Here is a 25572-nt window from a genome sequence, read left to right on the forward strand (position 1 = left end):
ACAGCCAGTAAAGAAAAGCATGACTGGGGAAAAAAAGCTATGCAAAAACAACATTGAGGATGAAATACCTTAATCATATTCAGTTCTTGTCCCACTCAATTTGTCCTGAGTATGTTCTTGGATAAATAGAGTAATATGTTATTTATATATCTGATGATTCAATCCCCTGCTTCCTAAGGGTATCTAATTAATTCAAAATATATAAAAGTACTACTTTCTTTAACAGTCATTTAAGCTGTATGTATGCATTGCATAAATTTGTGTCACAAAGTGCTGAGAAATGATTTGAACCAGTACAAGTTAAACACACAGAAATGACTGACAGGTACTCTTTTCCCCACACAGGTGTCTCCACTTTCCTGCTCCTTACTTGACTTCCCTTTCACATTCCAAGCCAGCACATACATCATTCATTTAAAGAACTCTGCCAAATTTTGTGTCTGAGGCATAAACTGACTTAGTCCTTTTCTACCTCAGAGGGATCAGAGTGCCAGGCTCTCTTTTTAATTGGCATGCCTTCATTTGCTTCAGTCCAATCCCTTTCTTCACTGCGAGGTCTTACAGGAATGGCTCCAGGGCTTTGAGACTTAGCAGACCTTTGAATGGTATCTGCAGAGTGACAGGATCCTGAGTGCCAGGCTCTTCGTCTAGGGAAACCCCTAATCTCTGGGTCTGCTGTCTGAGATTTCTGCTTTCCTGCTAATGGTAGATAAGCCGAGACATGAGCAGAAGGCCCCAGGAGAGATGACTCGGAGTGGGTAGCACGGCGACGAGTGGGGACTTCAGGGATACCGTCATGGGAAGGCCGAAGAGGCTTCAGTCCCATACGAATGGAAGTTTGGCTAGGTCTTGTCAATTTTGGGGTTGGGGGCATCTCTGGTTCTGGGTCGATTTTCTTCCTTCTGTTTTGGACAATTCTTCTTTGGACTTTCTGAAGCTGCTCCTCGATGTTCAAGACGTCATTGGTCAGTTGATTGACACGATCAAAACCAGCAAGGAGACTTTCCACTGAGGGCAGCAAGCGATCGAGGTACTGCTGGACCTCATGGCTCTCAGAGACCACTGAAGACTCTGAGACCTGAGAGGAGGCAGAGGATACCAGACGAGGTCCAATAGGACTCATGGGTGAGGAGATGCTGGAGAACTGGGAGCACTGGGATGATCTAGATGGTGGTGACTCCATACCCTCAAACTTTACTCGGTGCCTGAACTGGGAATGATGTGAATACAAACATAGAGTATAGTCAAGCACAGAATACATTGCTGAAATCAGTTTCTTGACATGTATGATGACTAAAGATGTTTATACCTCCTTGGCCTTGCTGAGTCCCATCCATAACTTAAGCCTCTTGATGAGAAACTCTACCATCTCATAGTCCTGTGGTTCCATGGATGGACGGTACATTTCTTCACGGATAGTCTTGTACCTGTGGAGCAATATGGCTCCACATAGACGCCCAAGGAGCCAGAACCCCAGCCCAAATACAGTGAGGCAGAACAGGGGCCCAAGCACTGGATGCTCCTCAGACAGCTGCTGTAAAACTATTCGATTTCTCAGTAAGCACAATAGGGACTGACTAGCTTGCCTTACAGTCCTGAAGCCTTCCACTGAAGCTGAGAAAAGCTGAAAAGAATGTCACATCATGGCAAAATCAGACTTGATGTTTTTATGTGTTATATTTTAGAAGCATTATATTGAATGTAAGGAATCAAAGATAAAGTACCAAGCTGCCTGTGTGGGAGAAGAGAAGCAGCAGAAGCACAAACAGGAGGACTACTCCACAGATCTCAGAGCAGGCCTGATGGAGAACCCTGCCAAACACCACCCATCTTCTTACAAACTGCAGAGAAGCTGCCATCTGCAACAAAAAAGCACATGTGTGTACCTGTTTAAGGACTGGTTATCAGAGGCACAAATAGGGGTCCAAGCACCAGGTGACAAAAACAGGATAGACTAACCTGCTCTGATTCTGTTCGAGTTTCTTAAAATTATTCAAACACCTGTCCAGCTTTTCTGGGTTTTTTGTCTCTTTTGGAAGCAATCTTTAGGAGAGTGTGATGAAACTTTTGTGACTTTTGACTTAATATTACTATCAGAGGCTAATAAATTCAGATTTAGTGGTATCGAATGACCAAAATTGAAATCAATCAGATTAGGTGAAAGCCTGAGATACACCTCTGAAGGTTTGGCCATGCGAGATTTTTAGTTTGCAGTGACTTTGATTAGACACATATTAGCATGATCACTAAATTAGTAGCTAGCTTGAAGCTAACAATAGATAATATATTGATGTTGTCCTTTTTGGCCCTTCCTGATACAACCTTTCCATTTTATTGGGTTGGCTCCTTGCCTTGGTGTGCAATGTCATATCAGGTTGCCGCCCATACTCATAGCGGTCTCTTAAGAAATTTTGCATGCTTAAGGTGTATTGTGAATGCCCCTTAACTATTTGAACCAGCAGCCAAGTAGACTAGCAAGCTAGATAACATCACTAGCTAATTTTAGACTATATATTGTGTTATTTAAGCAATTTATATTATTCACAGGGATATCTGTTGCTTGGAAAAATAAGTAAGTAAGATATTTTTGTAATATCAACAACCACTTATCCATTTGCACTGCCTACCACAGCCAACATGTTCCTGCCCCTGCTGTCAATTTTACCTGTAGAACCAGCAGCATCAGTAACACAGCCGAGAGCTGTGAGGAACTCTTGGCTAAAGCAGCAATGTTGTGAAATCCAGTGAAGGTGTCAGGCTGGGAGACGTGACCAGACAGACATGCAGTGGCCATGGACAAGAAACAAAAGCGCAGTGAAGCTGCTGAGAAAGACAGTAAAGCCACCAAGAGCTGAAAGAGACGCCAGCCCTGGGTTAGATACTGAGCTCGCTCTCTGAGCATCCTCCAAAGCTCAGCACTCAGGAAAGACACGGAGAAGATCAGCAGTAGAGCCTAGCAAAAGAATAGAGCTCTTAACAGATATGTAAGACATACTTACAAACATTTTATTACCAGGTTTAGCAAAATATTTCATCCCAATGTCAGTGAAATATACAGTGGAACCTCGGCATACGAATATAATTTGATCTGGAGGTGAGTTCTTAAGGAGAAAATTTGTATTGTGAAACGAATTCTCCCATAACAAATAATGTAAATGCAGATTATCTGTTTCACCTCCCAAAAATATGACCAATATGACCAAAAGGAAGCGTAGGTAAACTGTACGGCTGCTTACAAAGAACTGACTCAAGCCAAGCATTCCATGTCAAGGCTCCTCACAGGAAGTCGTGCCACCAAGCTTGGGCTAAAAATAATACAGAGCACCCACGCCACCAATCTGTCAACAAAAAAACAACCGAAAAATCACCTAGCTTTTGAACGAATGCCGAAGGCAACGTTAGTATCATGGGTTGACTCTTTCCAAACAGCTTTCGCTGACTGCTTTTGCTTGGCTTTCCACTGACACAAACAAGTTTTGAACGGCTCCCAGACGTAAAATTCTTAAGGCAAAAATTCCACTGTATCGGCATGGTTCCTTTTACCGTTATGGCGACGTTTAAGTCGGGTCCAGAGAAAGATCCTGGGATATGGAATGACTGGATGGAGACGGTGGAGAGAATCCGCTGTGTCTGGGTTTTCTCAAGCAGTATGGAGACAGGCAGGAATATCCCCGTCTCTCTGTGGTACTGAGTAAACTCCACTAACAAGGCTTGGGTCCTGGAATATAGCAATAGAGCAAAAGCCGAACACTGAGTACAGAAATTAAAAGTACAGCTAGAGTAGGCAGGAGAACTGAGAAAGTTTTATAAAGATGATGGCACAAATATAGGAATACTCCAGCTGAATTCTTAATTCTGATTAGGGATAAAATAATAACTTTACTTTAAACTTATATACAAATAAATGTATCAGAATTTAATTAAATTGATTACTGGATGAGAATGTGCTGATTAAATCTTTATTTATTTATTTATTTATTTATTTATTTATTTACATTTTTTACCAGCAGTGTTAGCTCTTGTAATAGAGGTCTTATTCCACAGAAAAGTCTAAAGAGCATCCTAATATCTTTATAATAACAACAACAATAATAAAAATAACCTATTTAATTAATTCATTAATAAAAATGATATATATCATTATATATATATATATATATATATATATATATATATATATATATATATATATATATATATATATATATATGTATATATATATATATATATATATATGTATATATATATATACACACTATATTGCCAAAAGTATTCGCTCACCTGCCTTGACTCACATATGAACTTAAGTGACATCCCATTCCTAATCCATAGGGTTCAATATGACGTCGGTCCACCCTTTGCGGCTATAACAGCTTCAACTCTTCTGGGAAGGCTGTCCACAAGGTTTAGGAGTGTTTATGGGAATTTTTGACCATTCTTCCAGAAGCGCATTTGTGAGGTCACACGCTGATGTTGGACGAGAAGGCCTGGCTCTCAGTCTCCGCTCTAATTCATCCCAAAAGTGTTCTATCGGGTTGAGGTCAGGACTGAGGTCAGGCCAGTCAAGTTCATCCACACCAGACTGTCATCCATGTCTTTATGGACCTTGCTTTGGTCACTGGTGCACAGTCATGTTGGAAGAGGAAGGGGCCAGCTCCAAACTGTTCCCACAAAGTTGGGGGCATGGAATTTTCCAAAATGTCTTGGTATGCTGAAGCATTCAGAGTTCCTTTCAGTGGAACTAAGGGGCCAAGCCCAGCTCCTGAAAAACAACCCCACACCATAATCCCCCCTCCACCAAACTTTACACTTGGCACAATGCAGTCAGACAAGTACCGTTCTCCTGGCAACCGCCAAACCCAGACTCGTCCATCAGATTGCCAGATGGAGAAGCACGATTCGTCACTCCAGAGAACGCGTCTCCACTGCTCTAGAGTCCAGTGGCGGCGTGCTTTACACCACTGCATCCGACGCTTTGCATTGCACTTGGTGATGTATGGCTTGGATGCAGCTGCTCGGCCATGGAAACCCATTCCATGAAGCTCTCTGCGGACTGTTCTTGAGCTAATCTGAAGGCCACATGAAGTTTGAAGGTCTGTAGCGCTTGACCCCGCAGAAAGTTGGCGACCTCTTCGCACTATGCGCCTCAGCATCCGCTGACCCCGCTCCGTCAGTTTACGTGGCCTACCACTTCGTGGCTGAGTTGCTGTCGTTCCCAAACACTTCCATGTTCTTATAATACAGCTGACAGTTGACTGTGGAATATTTAGGAGCGAGGAAATTTCACGACTGGATTTGTTGCACAGGTGGCATCCTATCACAGTTCCACTCTGGAATTCACTGAGCTCCTGAGAGCGACCCATTCTTTCACAAATGTTTGTAAAAACAGTCTGCATGCCTAGGTGCTTGATTTTATACACCTGTGGCCATGGAAGTGATTGGAACACCTGATTCTGATTATTTGGATGGGTGAGCGAATACTTTTGGCAATATAGTGTATATATATAATTGTGTTATTAAAAATGTAAAATATAATGATAATAATAGTAAGAAGAAGAGTTATAACTGCCCACTGTGCTTAGATTAAAATTGTAACTGAAATTTCCTAATCTTTCTAATATCTTTATATTAACAACAACAATAATAATAATAATAATAATAATAATAATAATAATAATAATAATAATAATAATAATAATAATAACCTATTTAATGAATTCATTCATTAAAATGATAGTTATTAAATAATAACCTATTTAATGAATTCATTCATTAAAATGATAATATATATATAAAATTGTTATTAAAAATATTACTTATTACTAATAACTAATATTACTAACTTATTACTAATAATAATAGTAAGAAGAAGCATTATAACCACCCACTGTGCTTAGATTAAATTTATAACTGAAATTTAAGTTAACATGTTTTCTATTTCTTTCTCAGTACAGGGAATCTCCTAAATTTCTGTCCCCAGATGTAGCAGATGAAGTTTAAAAAAAACACTGTTGTGAGAATTCAATTAAGAGCTTTAACAATGTCCTCGGGTGAGAAACTCACTCTGCTGTGATCCAATGTGTTTGTTTCAGGTCTGCCAGGATGTGACTGGTGAAGAAACTGCTGTTTCCAAGCAACATCTTATCTGTCTCACTGGAGACACATGACTGTGATCTGGGCCATGGCCTTCGCAGGAGACAAATCACTGGTTAGCAACATATACTAGCTTTAATACTCATCTTGTGTGGTTAGGTATGTAAATGTTTATACTTGTATAACAAGGAAGTGACAGGGATCAATCCATCCATCTATCCATCCATCTGTCCATCCATCCATCCATCCATCCTTTCATATCCACCCATTCATTTATCCAACCACCCAAATCTGCCCATCCATCCATCCATCCATCCTTCCATCCATCCATCCATCCATCCATCCATCCATCCCCATCTATTCACTCATTCATTCATTCATTCATTCATTCATTCATTCATCCAATGACTCATATCTGCTGAGAACAAAGCCATTATGAATGCTAACTATGAAGATTTTGCAAGATCAAGGCTAATGAAGATGTCTCACCAGGTGAGGAAGGAGGTAGTTCTGTTTCTTTGATGTCTAAGATGTCCTGAATTTTCAGCACTGACCATCATGAATGTCTGCCCATGGTTCATTGTATCTTTGGTATTCCCTCCACAAACTTGGAAAAGAAAAATATTCAGTTATACTAGTTATAGTATGTTTTCACAGTCATCACTTTTGTGAATCTGTGAAACTGTTATGTGATCCTCACAGTTGGTTGACTTCACTCTCTGTAGCCTTGCTAAGCCAATCAGAGAGAGGGAGGGATTTCTGTGGAGATGCGCCGTTAAGCTTTGGTCCATCCACTTCCACACTTCCGTCCACCTATATATATGTGAAGGTAATTAATTCCATTAAACATCTAGTTCATAAAACAGTTCACCATTTTATTTTATCTCTCTATTTTTTCATTCATGCAACTAAACAAGTAAGTCAAGAACAACCTCCAGTTCCATTTACTGGGAACTTAATGTGAACTTAGTTTAGTATGTTTAGTATGAAGCTAAAAATATTTATCATTAGCTAGATAGTCCATTTGAGTTTGTGTGGATTAAGTAATGTACTGGATGTTTACAAGAAGTGCCAGTACAAAATAAAATGATTTATGGTACATAAAAGAGAGGACACACAAGTGTTGGCAATTTATGATCAGCATCCATAATTCTCTAGTTGCCTAGCAACAGTGTTCTCGCAACTTTACAGGTTAACAGCAAAAACGTCTTTCACTTGAAAGCACCATTGATTCCTGAGCTCTGTGTGAATTTAACTTGCTGAATAGAAATGTTTATGCAGATGGCTGGACTCGGACCGACAGCTAATCAGTGCGCTAAGCGAAGCCGTGGAAAAGGTGTGTGGAATTGACAGAGGGTAGTGCTTTGGTGGTTCACCCTGATAGGGCTGTAAGGTTAGGTCGTCCTGCCGAGGTTGAGATGATTGTACGTTTAACTGCAGGGTGAAGCAATCTGCCGTTCACCTCCTGGATCTTATCCTGATAGTTCATCATGAGAACCACCAACAGGAACAGCATGTAGATCAGGCAGTTCTGGGTAAGGTGATAGAGAAAACAAGATACCAAAAAACTGTCAGGAATTTTGAGGACTGGTTTTACAGAGCATACTCTTCAAACCAGTATAATTTTCTAGGATATCTGTGTTATTACATTATGCTTAAATGTATTATGTGAACACAAGATTATTCAATTCAATTAATTCAATTTATTTGTATAGTGCTTTTAACAATGGACATTTTCTCAAAGCAGCTTTATAGAAGTATAGAAACATAGTCTCCAAGTGGTTCTATCCCCAGAAGTCCCCTGGGTCATGGATTGTCCAATCAGCTCTATCCACCAAGCAACGAGCCTCCAACCAGGGGTAGAGATCAAGATGGATCAGGCAGGTCCAGAAGTAAAAAGCAATCACACTGGGATCTCAGAACACTTGGAGCTTGGTTATGCTTTCTGTGACGTTCCTTAGATCAGGGGATGAACCCGGCAACATAAGCAAGGAGCAAAGAGCCTTTTCCCCAAAGGGACAGACCAGAAAATGCTTAAGGCTGCATGTCAAAACTAAACAGAACTAAAGAAATCCTTACCTTCATAAGGTTTCGGAGAATTCGTACTTTTCGTGCCTCTTCTTTAGCATGCAGCAGGCCATAGCCACAGAGAGGACGCACTTTAACCCCTTGATCCTTCCATACCCTCATCACTACGGACTCCTGGGCCAGACGATCCTCCACCTCAGGGTCTACTGGTTTCACCACAGAGGCAAGATACATGGCCCGAACACAAATCTATAGAAATGTTGAACAAAAATATGGCTGATGCATTTGATAAACTTTTACAGGATTCAGAAATCTTATATGTAGAATCATAATTGCTAGCATTTCCACACTAACCATGAGAGGTTCCAGTAGCAGGGCTGATGTGAAGAAGGCTGACAGGACTGAAGTGAGCCACATCAGAAGCACCGAGTTGGAGAAGGTGCTCCCGTATAAGCCCACTGAAGTAAGACATGTTCCCAAGAGCACAGCCACAAGAAGATAAGCCAGAGCCAACACCCAAGATGGCAACATCAGACCCGGCCTACTGCGAGACACACCTGGGGATTGATCACGTCAGATTTTTCTTACACATTCTTACAGCTGTTTGTATTAATTATATATATAAATGCACATAAGGCATGTTTCCATTGATGGAAGCTCTGTAGGAACCCAGAATCAAGTGATTTTATTAGCTACATACAGGTCATCCAGAGATGAATGCACTTGACCAAGGAATGTCCAACTCTGTAGTTCCTGGTCTAGAACTATACATTTTTTTTTGGTGGAATCATGATAAAATGGTTCCTGATAAAGTTCCTGAGCTCCTGAATTTTTCTCTGTCCGTTATGAACCAAACATTTCCTAGAATAAAGATTCTGCTTCCTTTCAGGTTAAGGCTTGCAGTGGAAATCCCTTAAGAACTTCCTGTTCCAGGAACAATAACTGTGCTTCTCTGCTTAAAAAAAGTTCTTGAGCTCCTTAAAATTCTTGCTGTTTAAAATCAAATGACAAACAAAAAAGTGTTACTGGTGCAATGGTCCTGATTTCTCCATGTCTGTGAAAGGGTTCCTTAAAACAAGTTCTTGAGATTCTGAAATGGTTCCTGATGGTTCCTGCTGGTGCCTTAATAAAATTCAAATGGTTCCTGGAGCTAAGCCCTAATTATTCTTCATAGTTACTCTAATATGTGGCTCAAGGTTCCTATTATAGATACTGTACATACCAATTGGATTTAAATGTTGGCTGGAACATATGTCCCTGAGATCTTGTACAAGATCTTGTCAGGTTCCTGCTGTGAAACTTGCCTTAGAAACTCTTGCATTAGTGTTTGTAACAACAGCTCTTGTTGAATAGCTTGAATAGTTACTTAAAAAAGTTCCTGAAGTGGATATGTGCCTTCTGAATTTAAAACGTAATGGTCCTTGTTCCTTTGGTGGACATACACTACTCACAAAAAGTTAAGGATATTTGGCTTTTGGGTGAAATTTATGGAAAATGTAAAAAGTTCACACTACAGTGATATTATATCATGAAAGTAGGGCATTTAAGTAGAAGCAGGCAATGGTGATTTCCTCATCTCAAACAATTTATTGAAACAAAAGCCAACAACAAAAAATGTCAATGTCTCAATAATTTGTCATGTGCCCTTGACCATCAATTACAGCTTGACAATGACGTCTCATGCTGTTCACGAGTCGACTTATTGTCTGCTGAGGCATGGCATTTCAATCTTCTTGAAGGGCAGCCCTCAGGTCATTGAGGTTCTGGAATGCAGGGTTACGAGCCTCTACACGGCGACTCAGCTGATCCCATAGGTTTTCTATGGGATTCAGGTCTGGAGAAAGTGCAGGCCACTCTATTTGAGGTACCCCAGCCTCCAGCAGCCATTCCCTAATGATGCAACCTCGATGAGCTGGAGTACTGTCGTCCATGAAGATGAAATTAGGTCTGTGTTGTTCATGCAGGGGCACAATGACTGGATTAATGATGTTATTCAGGTAGTATTGGCTTGTCACTGTACCATTCACAAGATGTAGGGCAGTTCTGTATTGAGTAGACACACCTGCCCAGACTGTAACACCACCACAACAGTGGCTGATGCATAGCGCTCTCCTTGACGTCTCCAACATTGTTGGCGGCCATCATTTCTGCTCAACGTGAATCGACTTTCATCAGAGAACAGCACTGAGACCCACTGGTCCCTCGTCCAATGTAAATGCTCCCTGGCCCGACGCCTGTGCCTAGTGGTGTGGTCAGGTACCCTTGCAGGTCGTCTAGCACGCAGACCACGCTGATGTAAATGGTTTTGAATGGTCTGACGTGACACTTGGGTGCCTCTCACCTCCCTTAAATGTGCCTGGAGTTGAGTGGCATTCATCATCGGGTTCCTCAGGGCACTGTCCACAATGAAGCAGTCATTAACGTGGGATGTGGCCAAAGGACATCCACTTCTATGCCTTTCTGTGTCTCTTCCAGTCTCTCTGTATCTCTGTGTGATGACACTCTAAGCTCAGTGGCCACTTCCCTCTGAGAACATCCTGTTTGAAGCCTCGCAATGGTGAGGTACTGTTGATCAATTGTTAGGTGTGGTCTTGGTCTCATGATGTCAAAATGTGAACAGCATGATGAAGAGGACTGTTTAAATACCAATTCTAATTGAACCAGAAAATGTATCGGTCGATTCATGGATCAACCACCAGTTGTGATTTTGCCGTTAAGCACCTTGTTAGAGAACAGCAAGTTCTGCAAAAAGTACTGAAACAATAACAATTTAAAACATTCCTTTCAAAAAGCTCCTGAAGTGGATATGTCTCTTCTAAACTTAAAAAGTAATGGTCCTAGTTCCTTTGGTGGAGATGCATCTAAAGTACTTGACTTCCTGTATTATAAACTATAGAATGGCTTTGCCAACCTGAACCCTTTGGTGGAGAAGCAACCAAAATTTCTGAAATGGTTCCTGCTGTGAAACCTGCCTTAGAAACTAAAAAGTTTCCTGTCATAACAGCCTTGGTTCCTGAAAACATTTCTAGATTGAGAAGTAGGTTCCTGTAGTGGAAATGTTCCTTGAGAGAACAATTTTTGTTGCCTCACCTATGTGTGTAGTGGAGGTGGTGCTGAAGGAGTCTGGGGGAAGACTGGGGAGAAAGGTACTGGCCACGCTACACACCGACATGGAGCAGTGAGACTTATAAAGACCAGCGTCGCAATCAGATTTCTCCACACTCGCATCCATCCATTCGCTAGAGGAGCTCTCCAGTCTAGAGTAGACACAAGTGCATCAACTTTTTGTTTCGTAAAATAGTGTTAACATGAAGATTGTGATGAGATGGAGTACTCACGTGTCAGATAGAACAGTTTCGCTGGGTGAATATCGGCCGCTATCAGACGTACTTGGCCTTGAGGAAGCATCGCTGGATGAGAAGTGATCTGCAGAAACAGGCCGTAACTCGTCTCCTGCAACAACATTCCAAGAAATATTGCAATTTTTATAGCAAAATTTCAGAATATAAATTATGTCAGATAAAGATATTTATCTATAACAGTGCTCCTGAATGCCTGATTCTGATTGGTCAGAAGGTTTGTATGTTAAATTATACACCACATACATGTTCAACTGAGCACAAAAAATACAGCTTTTCACATTTTACATATCTAAAAAATTCCCCTGGGTAATTATAAACTCTGGCTAAACAGAATCCTGGGTTATTGCTAGTGCCTGACAGTTCTCACTGCTTATACTTTCCCCGTGTTAACAAGGAATCCTGGCTCTTCATAATCTGATGTTTCATACTGTACATTCCTAAACCCTTGCTTATCCTTCTAATTTACATATTTGTATATCAACAGCCTTGATTGGATAAATACAACATGTGGATCGGTTTAACTAATTGGTTGTCTGTTGCAAAGCATCTAGCTGTAAAAGGCTTTTCACAATGAGCTTATACCCAGGTAGAGGAAGGTTTCCCAGGTTTTCCCAGGGTTATGAAACTCTGCTTTTACACTGTTATTTCCACATTATGGTATTAGATGTGTACAGTGTGAAATGATACACTACTAGAATATACTCATAGCTGGTTGCTTAGTAACAGACACCCAATCAGAAACTGTGTGAAAACCTTATATCAGGTGAAAATCAGGACCTAGCTGAACAACACTTAACTAAAACGGCTCAGTAGATACAGTCAGGTGGCCAAATGCCGAACATCATGGAAGTGCATGCCATAGTGAGGAGGAAATATGGTCACGCTGAAACAGTAGGTGAAGATCAGTGAAACGGAAGATTAGTGGAGATTAGTGAACGAATGGTTAGTCGACTAGATGACGAATTTAAAAAGAACAAGAAAGATAATAAAGCTGTGAAAGATAACAGAACCTGCTCAGTGCAAGACGACAGACCTGAATTTTTTCCCTCACTGATGTGAAAATGGAAGATGAGCTGTTATTTAACAAGGCAGCACATCTGTCTTTAGAACAGAGGTGTTTGCACTTTGTGAAATATTTATGACACAAGTTGTAATTTTTTTTGCAATATTAGAGAGAATAAATTAGAGGCTGGTGATGGAACAGCCGTTTATGATATTGTTCTTTCAGCTGCTCCCTGTCCGGGGTCACCACAGTGGATCATTTGGGCCACAGGTTTTAGTTTGGCACCGGATTTATGCTGGACGCTCCTGAAGCAACCCTCCAATTTAATCCAGGCTTGGGACCAGAACTGAGAGATAACTTTTTAGTGTCCTGCCCGGGAATCGAACCTGGGCCGTGGGAATGAGAGAAAATTTGGAATGATTGGCATGTGGAAATATAATAAAAGTATAACACAACACACCACAGCATGATGTCTGCTGGTTCTTCAGATCTGGAGAACTGCTGTGTTCAGAGGTTGACATTTCTGATGCTGGAGAATTCAGCCTTAACTTGAGAAGCGCTCTTTTTCTCTTCAAGAGCCGTGTAGGTCCCATCATCTCAGCAAGACCTAAAATACTGTCGCTCAATGTCCACTGGTCGACTCCACTAGAGCGAGGACTACACATTAAATGTTTCATTAGTTGAAACCTGTTACATGACAGTCATGAGAGCAAGAGCAGTAGCTTGTAGTATTTCTTATACCTTTCACTCCCAAACTGTGAAGTGTTCCACAATTCAGACTCCAGTTTCGGGCTCTCTGAGGACTCCTAAATCAAATGAAAACATTTTGGTCATTAGTTTATTCTTGATTCTGATTATTTGCTTATTCTTGATTGTGATTGGTCTAAAAGTTGTTGATTATTTTATTACATAACAGTAGATATGACAGAGCAGAGCAAATCACCAGTTTAGGGTCACTAATACGCTCTGTTGCTGTTGCTATAGTAACAGTTGATTGAGTTATAGGGGCTTACACAGTATGGTGGATGAGTCACAATTAAATCCTAATAATAAATGGATTTTTAAAAATTGTGTCATTTATTGAAGGAAAACCTAATCATTGCTATGAGAACATTTTGTGAAAGGAGACTTGTGTTTTTTGCTGATATGACAAGCTGCATTTTATACCTTATTAATATCAAAAGAGTAGATAAAAATAAACAGAGGCTGGTGAGGGAAAGATGTATGTGTTTAAATTTGGAAGAATGCAAGTGAGGCCAGGAATGGACTTGTTTCTCTAAGGATCCATATTAAATGTAGTTGTAAATGAATAAAAATACAACATATCATACATTAATAAAAATAAATAAATTAATTAATAAATTAGTTAATAAATTATTATTATTATTATTATTATTATTATTATTATTATTATTATTATTATTATTATTATTATTATTATTATTATTATTATTATAAGCATTGGGAACTTGCTGTAGTATAAGAGGAATGGTTGTTATTGGAAAATATTCAGCTTCAGGCTGCATTACACCTACTGCATAAATGAATAAATAAATAAATAAATAAATAAATAAATAACAAGCAAGCAATCAAATAAATGAATGAATGAAAGAAAGAATAAATAAATGAATAAATAATTAAATAAATAAATAAAACAAGCAAGCAATCAAATAAATGAATGAATGAAAGAAAGAATAAATAAATGAATAAATAATTAAATAAATAAAAATAAGCAAACAAATAAATAAAGAGATGAACGAGTAAATAAATAAATAAATAAATAAATAAATAAATAAATGAATGAATGAATGAATGAATGAATGAATGAATGAATGAATGAATAGCTGGAAAAGCATATAAAGTTTATACAATAAGTATCTTAAAATGGTTCCTGTTGTAGACACGTCCTATGTGAACTAAACTCTGGCTCAGCTTCCTCTAGCGCACCAGCTCTTACTTGAATAGTTACTACATGTTCCTTAATCACTGTGAAGCTGCTGTAGTGTAAGAGTAAGTAAAAATCTCCCTGTTTGCATACTTGTTTTACTTCCCACATGTTCAATCATCTAAAATCAAATCAAGTCTCACAAAGGAAGAGCCTTCATGGGTGGAAGACTCGTGGCCTGTGGGCATGGACAAAAAGGAAGCGCAGGACATATCTGGGTGGCGGAGGTACACGTCCATCTCGACAATATCAGACATGGGCGAAGGAGGAAGAGAGATCTCCATGGCAACCTGGAACAATTGCAACATTATAATAAACCTCCATGTACTGTACACATGACGATAAAGTAATCTGATTACAGAAGTGAAAAAGAACCAATGTTGTTTTAACATTAGGTGTCTAGAGAACATTTCTTATCCATTTTTGATAAGAGGAAACACAAAACATGATACAGAGAGGAATGTTCATGCCTTGCTCTTGGTTTTTCTGAACAGGAAGGTGAGGAAGGATTGGAGGGGAAACATCAGAACAGCAATGGTCATTCCAACCAGTACGGTCTCTGGGGTCATCGGCATCTGCTCAGCAACTGGACCTCTACAATTAGAGGGAATTTGAGGAAATTACTTTCTCCTAGTTCCCAAGGAACTGAATCTTTTAACAAACATTCAAAGTTTTCATGACAGCATTCAATTTATCTTAGGGTTCTTCATAATCTCCTTTAATGATTCTATGGTAGGGCTTCAGACTGTTTACTTATCAGAAATTCCATAAATCATAAGTTTTCAGTGTTTCATTTTGCAAAAATGAAGAGGATGCAAACACAAACAAAGAGTTTAAAAATCATCCAGAATATCACATTTACCAAATATTAATTGTGGGATCATTTTGAAAATAAAATAAAAATTATTATAAAAAAATAAATAAATAAAATACTGTTCTGCTGGAAAAAAAATATCACTGAGAAAACGTTCAAAAAATATTCTGCTTAAATAAAACCAGCTGTAGTTTCTTGAAGGTGCCAATAATTCTGGAGTTAAAGGGCACTGTATACTGTTTGGTCCTTCAGATTCATTCCATCGGTGTAGCTTTAAATAGATTCTATATTAAAGGTACACTCTGTTCTCTCTGTCTTCTTATGAACTGCACTCTTGAGTACACAACCTCAGTGTACTGTGTTTACATCCTCAAAGGTATAGTTGAATACCGTTTAGTTTCCATAGAGACAGTGTGCACATATCCAAATGTTGATTTATCATATCGCTATAGTTAATAATCACAGCAGGCTTTTTGTATAACTGTAGAACAGACTGTTTCCTCTTTGAAAATGTTTCTAATGGCTTGTAATTAAGGAGTGAATGAAGTTCTAAGGCATGTATTGAATCCTGGATTTCATACAAATTATGCAAAAATGTGACACTCAGAAAGCACGTTTTGGCTCATTTGAAAGTCTTGAACACTCTGCGATCGTGATGAGAACAAAATGAAACAATTTTACACTGAAGATCTTGGGGAGGTGGGGGGATTAGGTAAAAAGATTAGGTACTCATTAAGAGGATTGGAAAAAAAATTTTTTTAAGATATGGCGCCCTTTCATTATGTTGGCTACTTTTTTTTAATAATAATTACCTAAAATGTATTTCTTTTATTTTCTTTCTTTCTTTCTTTATTTTATTATTATTTTAATTATTATTATTTATTATTATTTACCTGTAATTCTTACCAGAATTAATGGACAGCATGAACACTACTCTAGGGTTTTGTTGCTAAGGGCTGGGGATTTGTTAAATGCTATGTATATGTATATTGGAAAATTCAATAAAAATATTAAAACCAAAAGTTTGGGATAACTTGGAGATGTCACTGCGTTCCAAAGAAAATCCCACTTTAATCCATTTCAAAAATGAATCAGATGATTTTTAAAGAATGATCTACCTCACAGGTTGCACAGAGGCCTGTTATCTTCATCAGCAACCATCAGTCCTCTGTTTCAGTCTCATGTTATATTTGCTAATAAAAGTTAATCATTTTATAAGGCTAATTAATTATTGATTATTAGGAGTTGTGCTAGCACAGCTGAAAACTGTAGTACTGATTAAGAGAACAATAGAAATGGCCTTCTTTACATTTGGCATCCCTTATCCAGAGCAACTTACACTTTTATTTCATTATATACAACTGAGCAATTGATAGTTAAGGGCCTTGCTCAGGGACCCAGCAGTGGTAGCTTGTAGGACCTGGGATTTGAACTCACCACCTTCTGAGCAGTACTCCAACACCATAACCACTAAGCTACCAACTGTCCTCTTTAGGTTAGTTTAGTATCTGGAGTGTCAGGAGTTGAGGGTTTGTTTACATGCTTAAAATGACCGGAAAGAAAGAACTCTTTCTTTTCATGGTAAAAACTAATCTTTACCATGCTGTGAACTACATTACCTTCATAGAACTCGTCCTAACCAGAGCAGAAAAAGGAGTGGAAAGCCCTGGTGCACAATTGGAAAACAAGGAAATTTTCTAAGTGACCCCACACTTTTTAATGGTAGCATACTGAATAGGTGAATATCCTGGATACACCTACACACAATGTGAGGTCTTGTGCCGGGTTTATTCATGACAATACCAAACTATATGTTTGTATTTTGTTCTCTCTATCTGCTTTTTCATCTTGTTCTAGTTCTCTAGTTTTGAATTTTCCAGTGTATGTGTATTTATTGTAGATTTGGATTTGTTCATTATTTGAACAAACTAAATTCCCCCTGCATTAGTAACCTTCTCAGCCACTTGGCAACAAGAAACATCTGCAAGAAAGCTTCTGCAATAACCATCTATGGGTTTTTCAATAAGATAATGTCAAATCTATACCAATGCAAATCTATACAGAAATGGATGCAGGACACGAAATCAATATTGAATATACTGTGTAATGGAGCATAGAAGATGGTCTGAGATCCTCTACATGTATTGCTGTTTAGAACGTTTTGCAGGAAGTGGCTTAGTGCTGTTTTACTAAAATGGAGGCTTTATTAAATGTTAATTGTTGAAGTGTAGATTGTTTTAAAATCAGTATATTTTAGCTGAAAAAATATAAAGGTGCCAATACTTTTGGAGTTAAACATATATTATTGTTTCTCGGATGTATTTGCGCTACCTTTAAATTAAGTGGAAGTTAAGGAGCCATTACTTGTCACATATACATTACTGCACGGTTAAATTCTTTATTTGTAAATCCCACCCTTGGAGTTTGGGGTCATAGCACAGGTCAACCATGATACTGTGCCCCTGGAGCATAAGGGGATGCAGGGCCTTGCACAAGGGCCCAACGGTGGCAGCTTAGCTGTGCTGGGGCTTAAACCCTAATCTTCCCATCAACACCCCAGAGCCTTAACCACTTGAACCTACCCCCTCAGACCTCAAACCCTTAAGTGCACCGTGTTAGTGACGTTAGTTTACGTCTTGAAAGATAGAGTTTAGTATCGCTTCCTCTGAACACGATATAAACTATTTATCCTTGTAATCGTGTTGATAAAGTATATCATTAAACAATCACAGTTCTGCTGAAATGCATGTTCGAGTCCTCTAATTCTAACAGACTCAATTCAACACAGCAGCCAATCTTTAACCTGAATAAATCACAACTAGAAAGCACCAGCATTATGTAGTTCTAGTAATTTTCCTGAAAAACAACATATCGTCTGGATCGGTGTCTGATCTGTTACCTGCTGCTTGACGTGGCCACTGATCCGTACCAAACTGCCCCTGCTGCCAGATAAAGGTGCAGAATCAGAGCACAGCAGGTTACTCTCTGAGCGCGACTAAAAGCGCTGTGAGCTGGACGCTCCCATAGAGACAGCCAGAGGTGATGATCCTGCAGTCCGTATAGCAGCTGTGCTCGCAAAATCCTTCTGTACTGACGCAGCTCTGGGGGACCTGCAAATAAAATAAATAATAGATTTATTCATGTATCCATCATCAGTAAGCACTTTATTCTGAGTGGGGTGATTGGGGTATGCTTATGGTTTATGGTATGGTTTATAGTTGGGGTGGTGATGGATCTGGAGCCTATTCTGGGAACATTGTGTGCTAAGTGTGAATAAACCCACTTGGAACCAGGAATAACCTGGGAGCTGTGAGATGGCACCTGCTGCAACACCATGATGCCTAAATACATCATTTACAAAAATAAATAAAATATATCTAGTATATTAAATTTTTTTTAATAAATATATAAATAAACAACTATGTTAACTAATGTGAATTAAATGCAGAACTTCATCTACTTTTTATTTTTTCTATCTTTGTATTATCTCATAGTTACTTTTATTTTATTTATTTATTTATTTATTTATTTATTTATTTATTTATTTATTTATTTATTTATTTATTTATTTCATTATTTCATTTCAGAATGAGTATTAACATTTTTTAAAACATTTTTTGTTTCATGAGTGCCCTTGAATACTTGGACCTTGAAAATAATAATATTATTATAGATAAAACTGAAAATAATAATAATTTACAGAATGCACAAACTATTATTATTATTATTATTATTATTATTATTATTATTATTATTATTATTATTGTTGTTGTTGTTATTATTATAATTATGATTATTTTATTGTTATATTTATCTGTTGAGCCCTTCAGCAAGGTCCTTAACCCTCTCTCCTCCAGGAGTGCTGTATTTTGGCTGACCCTGTTCTCTGACCCCAACTTTCTAACTTGCAGGGATATAGTTCTTTGGGAAACTCAGTATTCAGATATTAAATCTGATTTTTCCAAACTCCCAGGATTTGTCTGTCCCTGAATCAGATAAAGCTTCAGAAGCCAATAAACATTCATACTATAGCACAAAAGCATTTTAATGCCTCTTACATGTAGCCAGCACCACTTTCTGAACCAAACCCGAATTCTTTTCATTCTCCACAGACAACCAGTCCTCCACCATGAAGAAGAACATGTTATCTGTCTGCATGTCCCATACTGTCACATGCTGAACATACCATGAGGGGTCCAGACCTAAGCGGAGAAGAAAATGCACTGGATTTTTTATTCTTTCAATTTATATAAAAGAAAAGTTATTTCTATAACATATCCCACCTGTGTTATCATGCCAGATGCATATTTTCCAGATTTCTCCCAAGCTGACGTCGGTTTCTACCTGAAAGTCATCTAGACCATTCCTCTGAAAGGCTCCTTCTCTTTGCAGGTGACGTGAGCCACTTTTGTTTAGACCATGTAGACTAATGCCTACATGAGCAGTGGTTCCTGGAGAAGACATGGACAAGTGATGCATGGTCTGTTAAAGGGAACAGAGGACTGGCAAATTGGTATGCTACACCAAGCCAAGCTCAACTGGTGGGGTGGTGGTAGCTCAAGTGGTTAAGGATTGTTGCTTGGAAGACCAGGGTTCAAGCCCCAGCACCACCACACTGCCACCATTGGTCCTTTGAGCAAGGACCCTCAACCCTGCATGATGCAGGGGCACTACATCATGGCTGACCCTGCACTCTGATCCCAGCCCTCCAAGAATGTGATATGTGAAGAAAGCATTTCAATGTGCAGTAATGTGTGACAAATGAAGGCTACTTTTATGGAACCAGGTATTGTTCCTGCACCTGCACCCACATCACCCCTTCATGGATAAAATTGGACCGGAAATACACTCATGTTTACACACATTCAGTCTTCACTTACCGGCCTCTCTGTACCAGCCAGTTTTGACCAGTACTCTATAACGATGGCGTCCTGACTGGCCACACAGCGGGATGCAGCTCAAGCGTGTGCTCTCCAGATGGTCTAGCTTGTGAGCGATGAGACCAAGCAGCAGATGAATCAGGAGAAGAACACCACACACTATCCCCACCACTATGTTTCTGCTTGGTCCATCTGACTGAAACAGTAAGATTTAACAGTACACCTTTCTTTAGGCCATATCTGTGGTCTGGATGTTAAATGACAGTTCAATGAAAGTGACTTGTGTTTTGAACAAGATTAATCCAGTTATGGAGGTATACTATAGTTGAGCCAATTATTGTCTGTAGTTTTAGCCTACAGATTGGGACTTGGGTATGATATGAAAAATAGTGTCATTAAAAATCCAAATTAAAATGCACAATTCTTTTAAAAAAAATCACACCCTATATATGTTGATGCTGCAACGCTGTCCCTTTTAGGACACTGCTAGAAGTTAAGGCACTGGGCAACTCTCTCTTTGAGAAACAACACCACTACTTTCACAATTTGAAGAAGACACTGAACTCTCTGAGGTACCAGGCCAGTCCAGATTTTTCCAATCACTCAGAATCCAGCACAAACTACATATTAAATTGTTTGGTTTTGCCCACAAGATTTGAACCATGGTTCAGCAGGTACTCCAGAGCCAAGTTAAGGAACCTGCAGTTTAGATATATTGGGATTCTTAGGGACCAACTTGGGAGACACAGGTTGGAGTGCTCCAAGGAAACATTACACCATTGGTCTAAGACAGAAAGTCAAGATTAGGATGTGGTGCACAAGTGAGTTTTTGAGAAAAAATACCAAAATCCAACAGTTTCACTTTTTCAGACACTGTTAGAGGTTAAAGCACTGCCTAAAGAAACATCAACTCCACCACCCTGATGGCATCACTGCTCTATACCAATGCAAAATGCATCTCTCCTGTGGTCTGATGGAGCCACCTTAGTGTGCTCATGACACTGTTTCCTCAGCTGATCCCATATTTGCTATCTCTCAGAATCCAGTACACTGTCAGAAAAAAGGATAATGTGGAGGTACAATTTTGTTCCTAGGGGAATAAATAATATAGTGGTACATTTAAAGGTACACAATAGGTCCTTAAGGTACAATTATATTTCCAAAACGAGTTATAAAGTTACTGACTAGAGGTAGAAAATTGTACCCTTAAGGGTACCACCCCAGCATCAGCCACTTGTACCTTAAAAGGTATAGTTTTGTATCTTTCTTTCTGAGAGTGTATAGCCAGTTATATGATTTTGTCCACAGGATCAAAACACTGGTTCTAGGGATACTGAGGGAACCTGTTGTTTAGTCATATTGGGGATATGGTATTATGGACCAGTTTGAGAAACAGTGAGTGTAATCTGAAGCATCACACTCTTGGTCTCAGATATAGGATGACCAGGAGCTGGGGCCGAGTTCCTAGAACAAAGACTAAAATCCAGACCTGTCTCTTTTTAGTAGACTGTTTTAGATGACAAGCAAACTTAAACTCAGAATCCCTTGACTCTCCACACAAGCCTCCACAGACTGTCAGATCCAAAGAGGAAACTACCTTAAGTTATTAAGCAGTACCTTAAGTTGTTGGTTCAGGGTACCACACTCCTTATTTAGAATCAAATCCACACAAAATTGGGCTCTTCACCATTCACCGTTTGGGGTAGTGGTCAAACCCATGGTTTAGTGTGTTAAAGGTTCAGGGTTTAATTTAGCCTCTTGGCACAATTGCGGCACCCACAAACAAAAGATAAACATTTATATATATATATATATATATATATATATATATATATATTTTTAAAAAGCATGTCTAGAATGATTTGGTGTGATTCAATGGCATGAGCTGTGGTGTTGGTACCAATGTTGGTTTGTCCTGGGTTGAATCCTGGGTAATGTTTGCAAATCAAATATCTGGAGGTGCAGAGCTTGACCCTGAGGTTGTGTGGTACAATGAAGGCCTAAAGGAGGATAAGAGTCAAGCTAGGGGTTCTTAAGGATAAGTTTTTAAATAAACAAGGAAATAGCAAATAAAAATAATTCCCTTTGTGGCTTCCTTTACACCTCCTCCAGGAGGATTTCGTTCAAATACCTCATCCTACAGGTCAATAACCACCAATCACACAGCCCAAACCTGACCAACGTCAGCATCAACACCAATCAGCAAGCATATTTACACTACACCACTAAGGGCAACTGGAGGGCACATGGATTGCACAGTAGTACAGTAGATCAGGAACTAAAAACACCATCAAACCTGTTACACAGGTGGATCTTAAGTATTGATGCATGTCTTCCATGTATCTTAAGACATGGTTGGTTCAAGTTCATACTAGGGACCTAAAGGAGGTCTGCCTTTAGCTTTAGACCTCCTCTTCCTTTAGTCTCTTCTTAGCACTAAGAAATCCTCTAGTTTAGTATTTATACAGCAGTAGAGATTAGGCTGGAAAATTCTGGATTATTCCTTTCAAGGTGATTCCACAGTTATGTTACCACTTATATCTGACTGAAATTACTTATATCTGACTGAAATCACTTATATCTGACTGAAAAACATTTAAAAAACGCAGCTTATGTGCATGTTTCTAAAACCTAAAAAAAATCTATGGAACATATGGTTATTAAATTAAAAAATCTTATTATTTTTGCACAAATCTCTGGGTCCTTTGAAACATGATTTTCCATGAGGTTATGAAAAATTTTAATTAAAACTTTAATTCATTTAACTCAACTTTGGAATATTCTACATGATAAGAGGTCACATGTTCTACACATCATGAATCATGAATTTCCTGAAGCTCATGGAAAGAAGAGAACCTCATTTTTTTCTGATATTGACTGACAAGGTCACTTTGAAAGCACAACCCTGATACCGATTGAAAAGAAATTATTAATATAATAAAATTAAACTATTCACCAGAATTTGTTCCCAGTTCTGTAGATTCTAGTTAGCAATTTTTCTTATTAGCTAATTGTACATTAAAAACCCAATGTTGTTACTCATTTAAGAGGAAAAAACAGTAGAAAATAAAGAAATTATTATCTAAAATAAATTTTAAAAAAGTTTTGTCAATGATGACAAAACATTATATTATTGTTTGAGATACAAAGGGTTAAATGGCAACTGATATTGTCTTTAAAGCACACATACTATTTATTCTAAAAAGATGATATTTAAGAGATCGACGTACTGGTGCGAGAAGTACAATGGCGTCTGGGTGAATGAACAGACTGGCCCCGAAAAGGGTCAAGTGTTCAGTGAGGCAGTGAGCAGTCTCAGGGCTGCTAGTACTGAGCACGCTGAGACCGGCTGTGCTCCAGCGGCTCTGTTCCATGCTGAAGAACTGGCAGAGCGAGCTGAACACACACACTGAGACACACAACTCCACACCTGCACTGTTCTTCAGGGTCACATACAGCTCCTTAGCAGAGCCATTCAAGCTGGATATAGACATGATTTGGTGTTAGATGATGATTTAATGCAAAACAGTGAGTATTGGCTACACGGTGAGAACGTACATCGGCGTGAGGAAGATGGATTCTTCCAGTGAAGGACTCGTGCTTGAGAAGGTGAGGGTCAGATCTTTAACATGAGAGTGCTGGGACGGTTGAGATGTTTGTTCATCTGTTATAGTGATGCTGACTTTTCCAGAGCTCAGCTTACCACTTCCTGTCAACACACACAAACACACACAGACACACACACACACATATATATATATATATATATATATATATATATATATATATATATATATATATATATATATATATATATATATATATATGTTTAAGGCTTACACAACATTATTATTACTAATGCAAAACTATTACAATTTGTAACATTGCTTATAAGGCATGTATAACTACTGCTTATAATGCATTATAAAGCTTTTATATGCTCTCATAATGCACTACACAAAGTGCAACATTGTAGTGTGATGTAATGCTTTATGTAGACTACTTAGAATTCTAATGTTAAAGATTCAGACTGCCTGTGGATAATTATAACAAAATTGCTGTGGATAATTATAACAATTCTTTATGAATGTTATCAATTATTAGATCATTCATGAAGGTATAAATGTCTAAATGCTTAAGATACATGAATAAGTAAGGAATAAATCACTTGTGGTTGTGCAGCTATAGTAAAATGACCAATGACCAGCTGTGAGGAAGTTGATTAATTTCCTAAAACAGCATGTCATCCCAAGTGTGTTTTATTCCTACTACTTATTTTTAAGTTAGTAAACAGTACCTTGAGTCAAGCTGAAGTTAAAGCCGATAAAGAGCCCAGCATTCGGCTCCACCTCCACAGCTCTGACTGTGAAGTTCACGCTTCCTTCTGACACCAGAGTGAAATTAACGCTTCCTGAGACCTCCGTCTTCCTGTTTTGTAGCGTCACACGAATGGCACTTTCAGCCGTCAGGTTGGCAATGGGGATGACCAGACCCTGAGGTGTGGCGAACTCCATCGCAGCTAGCGTAGTGGAAATAGGTGGAACTGCGGCGGAGATGAATGGGATCTCCTCGCTCTCCATGACCAGGAGAATCTGAACGACTTCCTGTCTTTCAGTCTTCAGGCGTGAGCTCAGGTTCAGGGGGATGTGGAAGGCGCATGGGCTCGACGGCTCGCTACAGAGGAGGTCTGAAGTCGGGTCACCGCGTTTCCCTACTGCTCTGATTTGTGGAGATTCGATGGAGAGTGCTTCCTCGCCAGGCATCTGTGACCTCATTAAGCTACGCATCAGCTGTCCGACTTGGTAAAACGCTGATATTGCGGTGTCTTGATGTCGAGTTCTGAGTGAACCTGAAGTGTTCGCCGGATTCTGAACAGACATCGAGCTACCTAAAGAAAACAAAGACCAGTTTTTATAAAGTCATAAAAAGCTTTCGATCGTGATGTTCATGGATAAGGAAATTTCATACTTAGAACATTCAGAATATTCCTTCCGGTGTCTATAGGAGTGACATCTCCTTGTCTAGTTTGCTCTCTGATCACGTTGATCATCTTCCCTACAGCCTCCACGACTTGAGAGGTACACTCTCCACATTGAATCTCAGACGTAATGGCCTGTAAAAGAGTGAAAATTCTTTTAATACTCATGAAAAACCTGTGCAGCTTATTCATTTTCTATTTATTTCTTGCACATAGCACAATTGCTAGATAAATTATTAAGCCCTTGGTGATAGCCTGTAGGCCATGGCAGATAGCCACCATTTTCTGATGCCTGTCTTTTTCAGTTATCATGAATAAATTTAGACGTACTGTAGAATGAGCCAAAGCTGAGCTGATCTGCGCTGCATCCTGGAGCGAAGACACTGAGAGAGAGGCCAAGGCCTGGGTCACATTGCCTCGCATCTGGACTTTGTCCTTAAACTCCTGCATGCTAGTGGCCTTTAACTGA

The 25572-nt window shown here is 39.0% G+C and overlaps 1 protein-coding gene across 1 annotated transcript in view; it reads right to left on the minus strand.

Moving 5' to 3' along the window:
* The window catches only part of pkd1b (polycystic kidney disease 1b), a 44550-nt gene continuing 18978 nt past the window's right edge, over window positions 1-25572 (minus strand). The window contains exons 17-42 of the mRNA XM_058405617.1: window positions 25434-25568; window positions 25094-25238; window positions 24423-25013; window positions 23684-23834; window positions 23356-23605; window positions 20126-20321; window positions 19529-19696; window positions 19304-19447; window positions 18145-18355; window positions 14902-15025; window positions 14575-14721; window positions 13228-13292; window positions 12947-13143; window positions 11460-11574; window positions 11212-11378; window positions 8476-8678; window positions 8173-8370; window positions 7470-7624; window positions 6794-6906; window positions 6583-6700; window positions 6064-6186; window positions 3544-3718; window positions 2666-2953; window positions 1725-1859; window positions 1310-1624; window positions 1-1210 (exon numbers count right to left, since the gene is read on the minus strand). Coding sequence (XP_058261600.1) covers window positions 458-1210; window positions 1310-1624; window positions 1725-1859; window positions 2666-2953; window positions 3544-3718; window positions 6064-6186; window positions 6583-6700; window positions 6794-6906; window positions 7470-7624; window positions 8173-8370; window positions 8476-8678; window positions 11212-11378; window positions 11460-11574; window positions 12947-13143; window positions 13228-13292; window positions 14575-14721; window positions 14902-15025; window positions 18145-18355; window positions 19304-19447; window positions 19529-19696; window positions 20126-20321; window positions 23356-23605; window positions 23684-23834; window positions 24423-25013; window positions 25094-25238; window positions 25434-25568 — 5382 coding nt within the window. The 3' untranslated portion in view covers window positions 1-457. The remainder of the gene's footprint in view (window positions 1211-1309; window positions 1625-1724; window positions 1860-2665; window positions 2954-3543; window positions 3719-6063; window positions 6187-6582; window positions 6701-6793; window positions 6907-7469; window positions 7625-8172; window positions 8371-8475; window positions 8679-11211; window positions 11379-11459; window positions 11575-12946; window positions 13144-13227; window positions 13293-14574; window positions 14722-14901; window positions 15026-18144; window positions 18356-19303; window positions 19448-19528; window positions 19697-20125; window positions 20322-23355; window positions 23606-23683; window positions 23835-24422; window positions 25014-25093; window positions 25239-25433; window positions 25569-25572) is intronic.

The sequence above is a fragment of the Hemibagrus wyckioides genome, linkage group LG13 (genome assembly GCF_019097595.1).
Source record: "Hemibagrus wyckioides isolate EC202008001 linkage group LG13, SWU_Hwy_1.0, whole genome shotgun sequence".
Lineage (NCBI taxonomy): Eukaryota > Metazoa > Chordata > Actinopteri > Siluriformes > Bagridae > Hemibagrus > Hemibagrus wyckioides.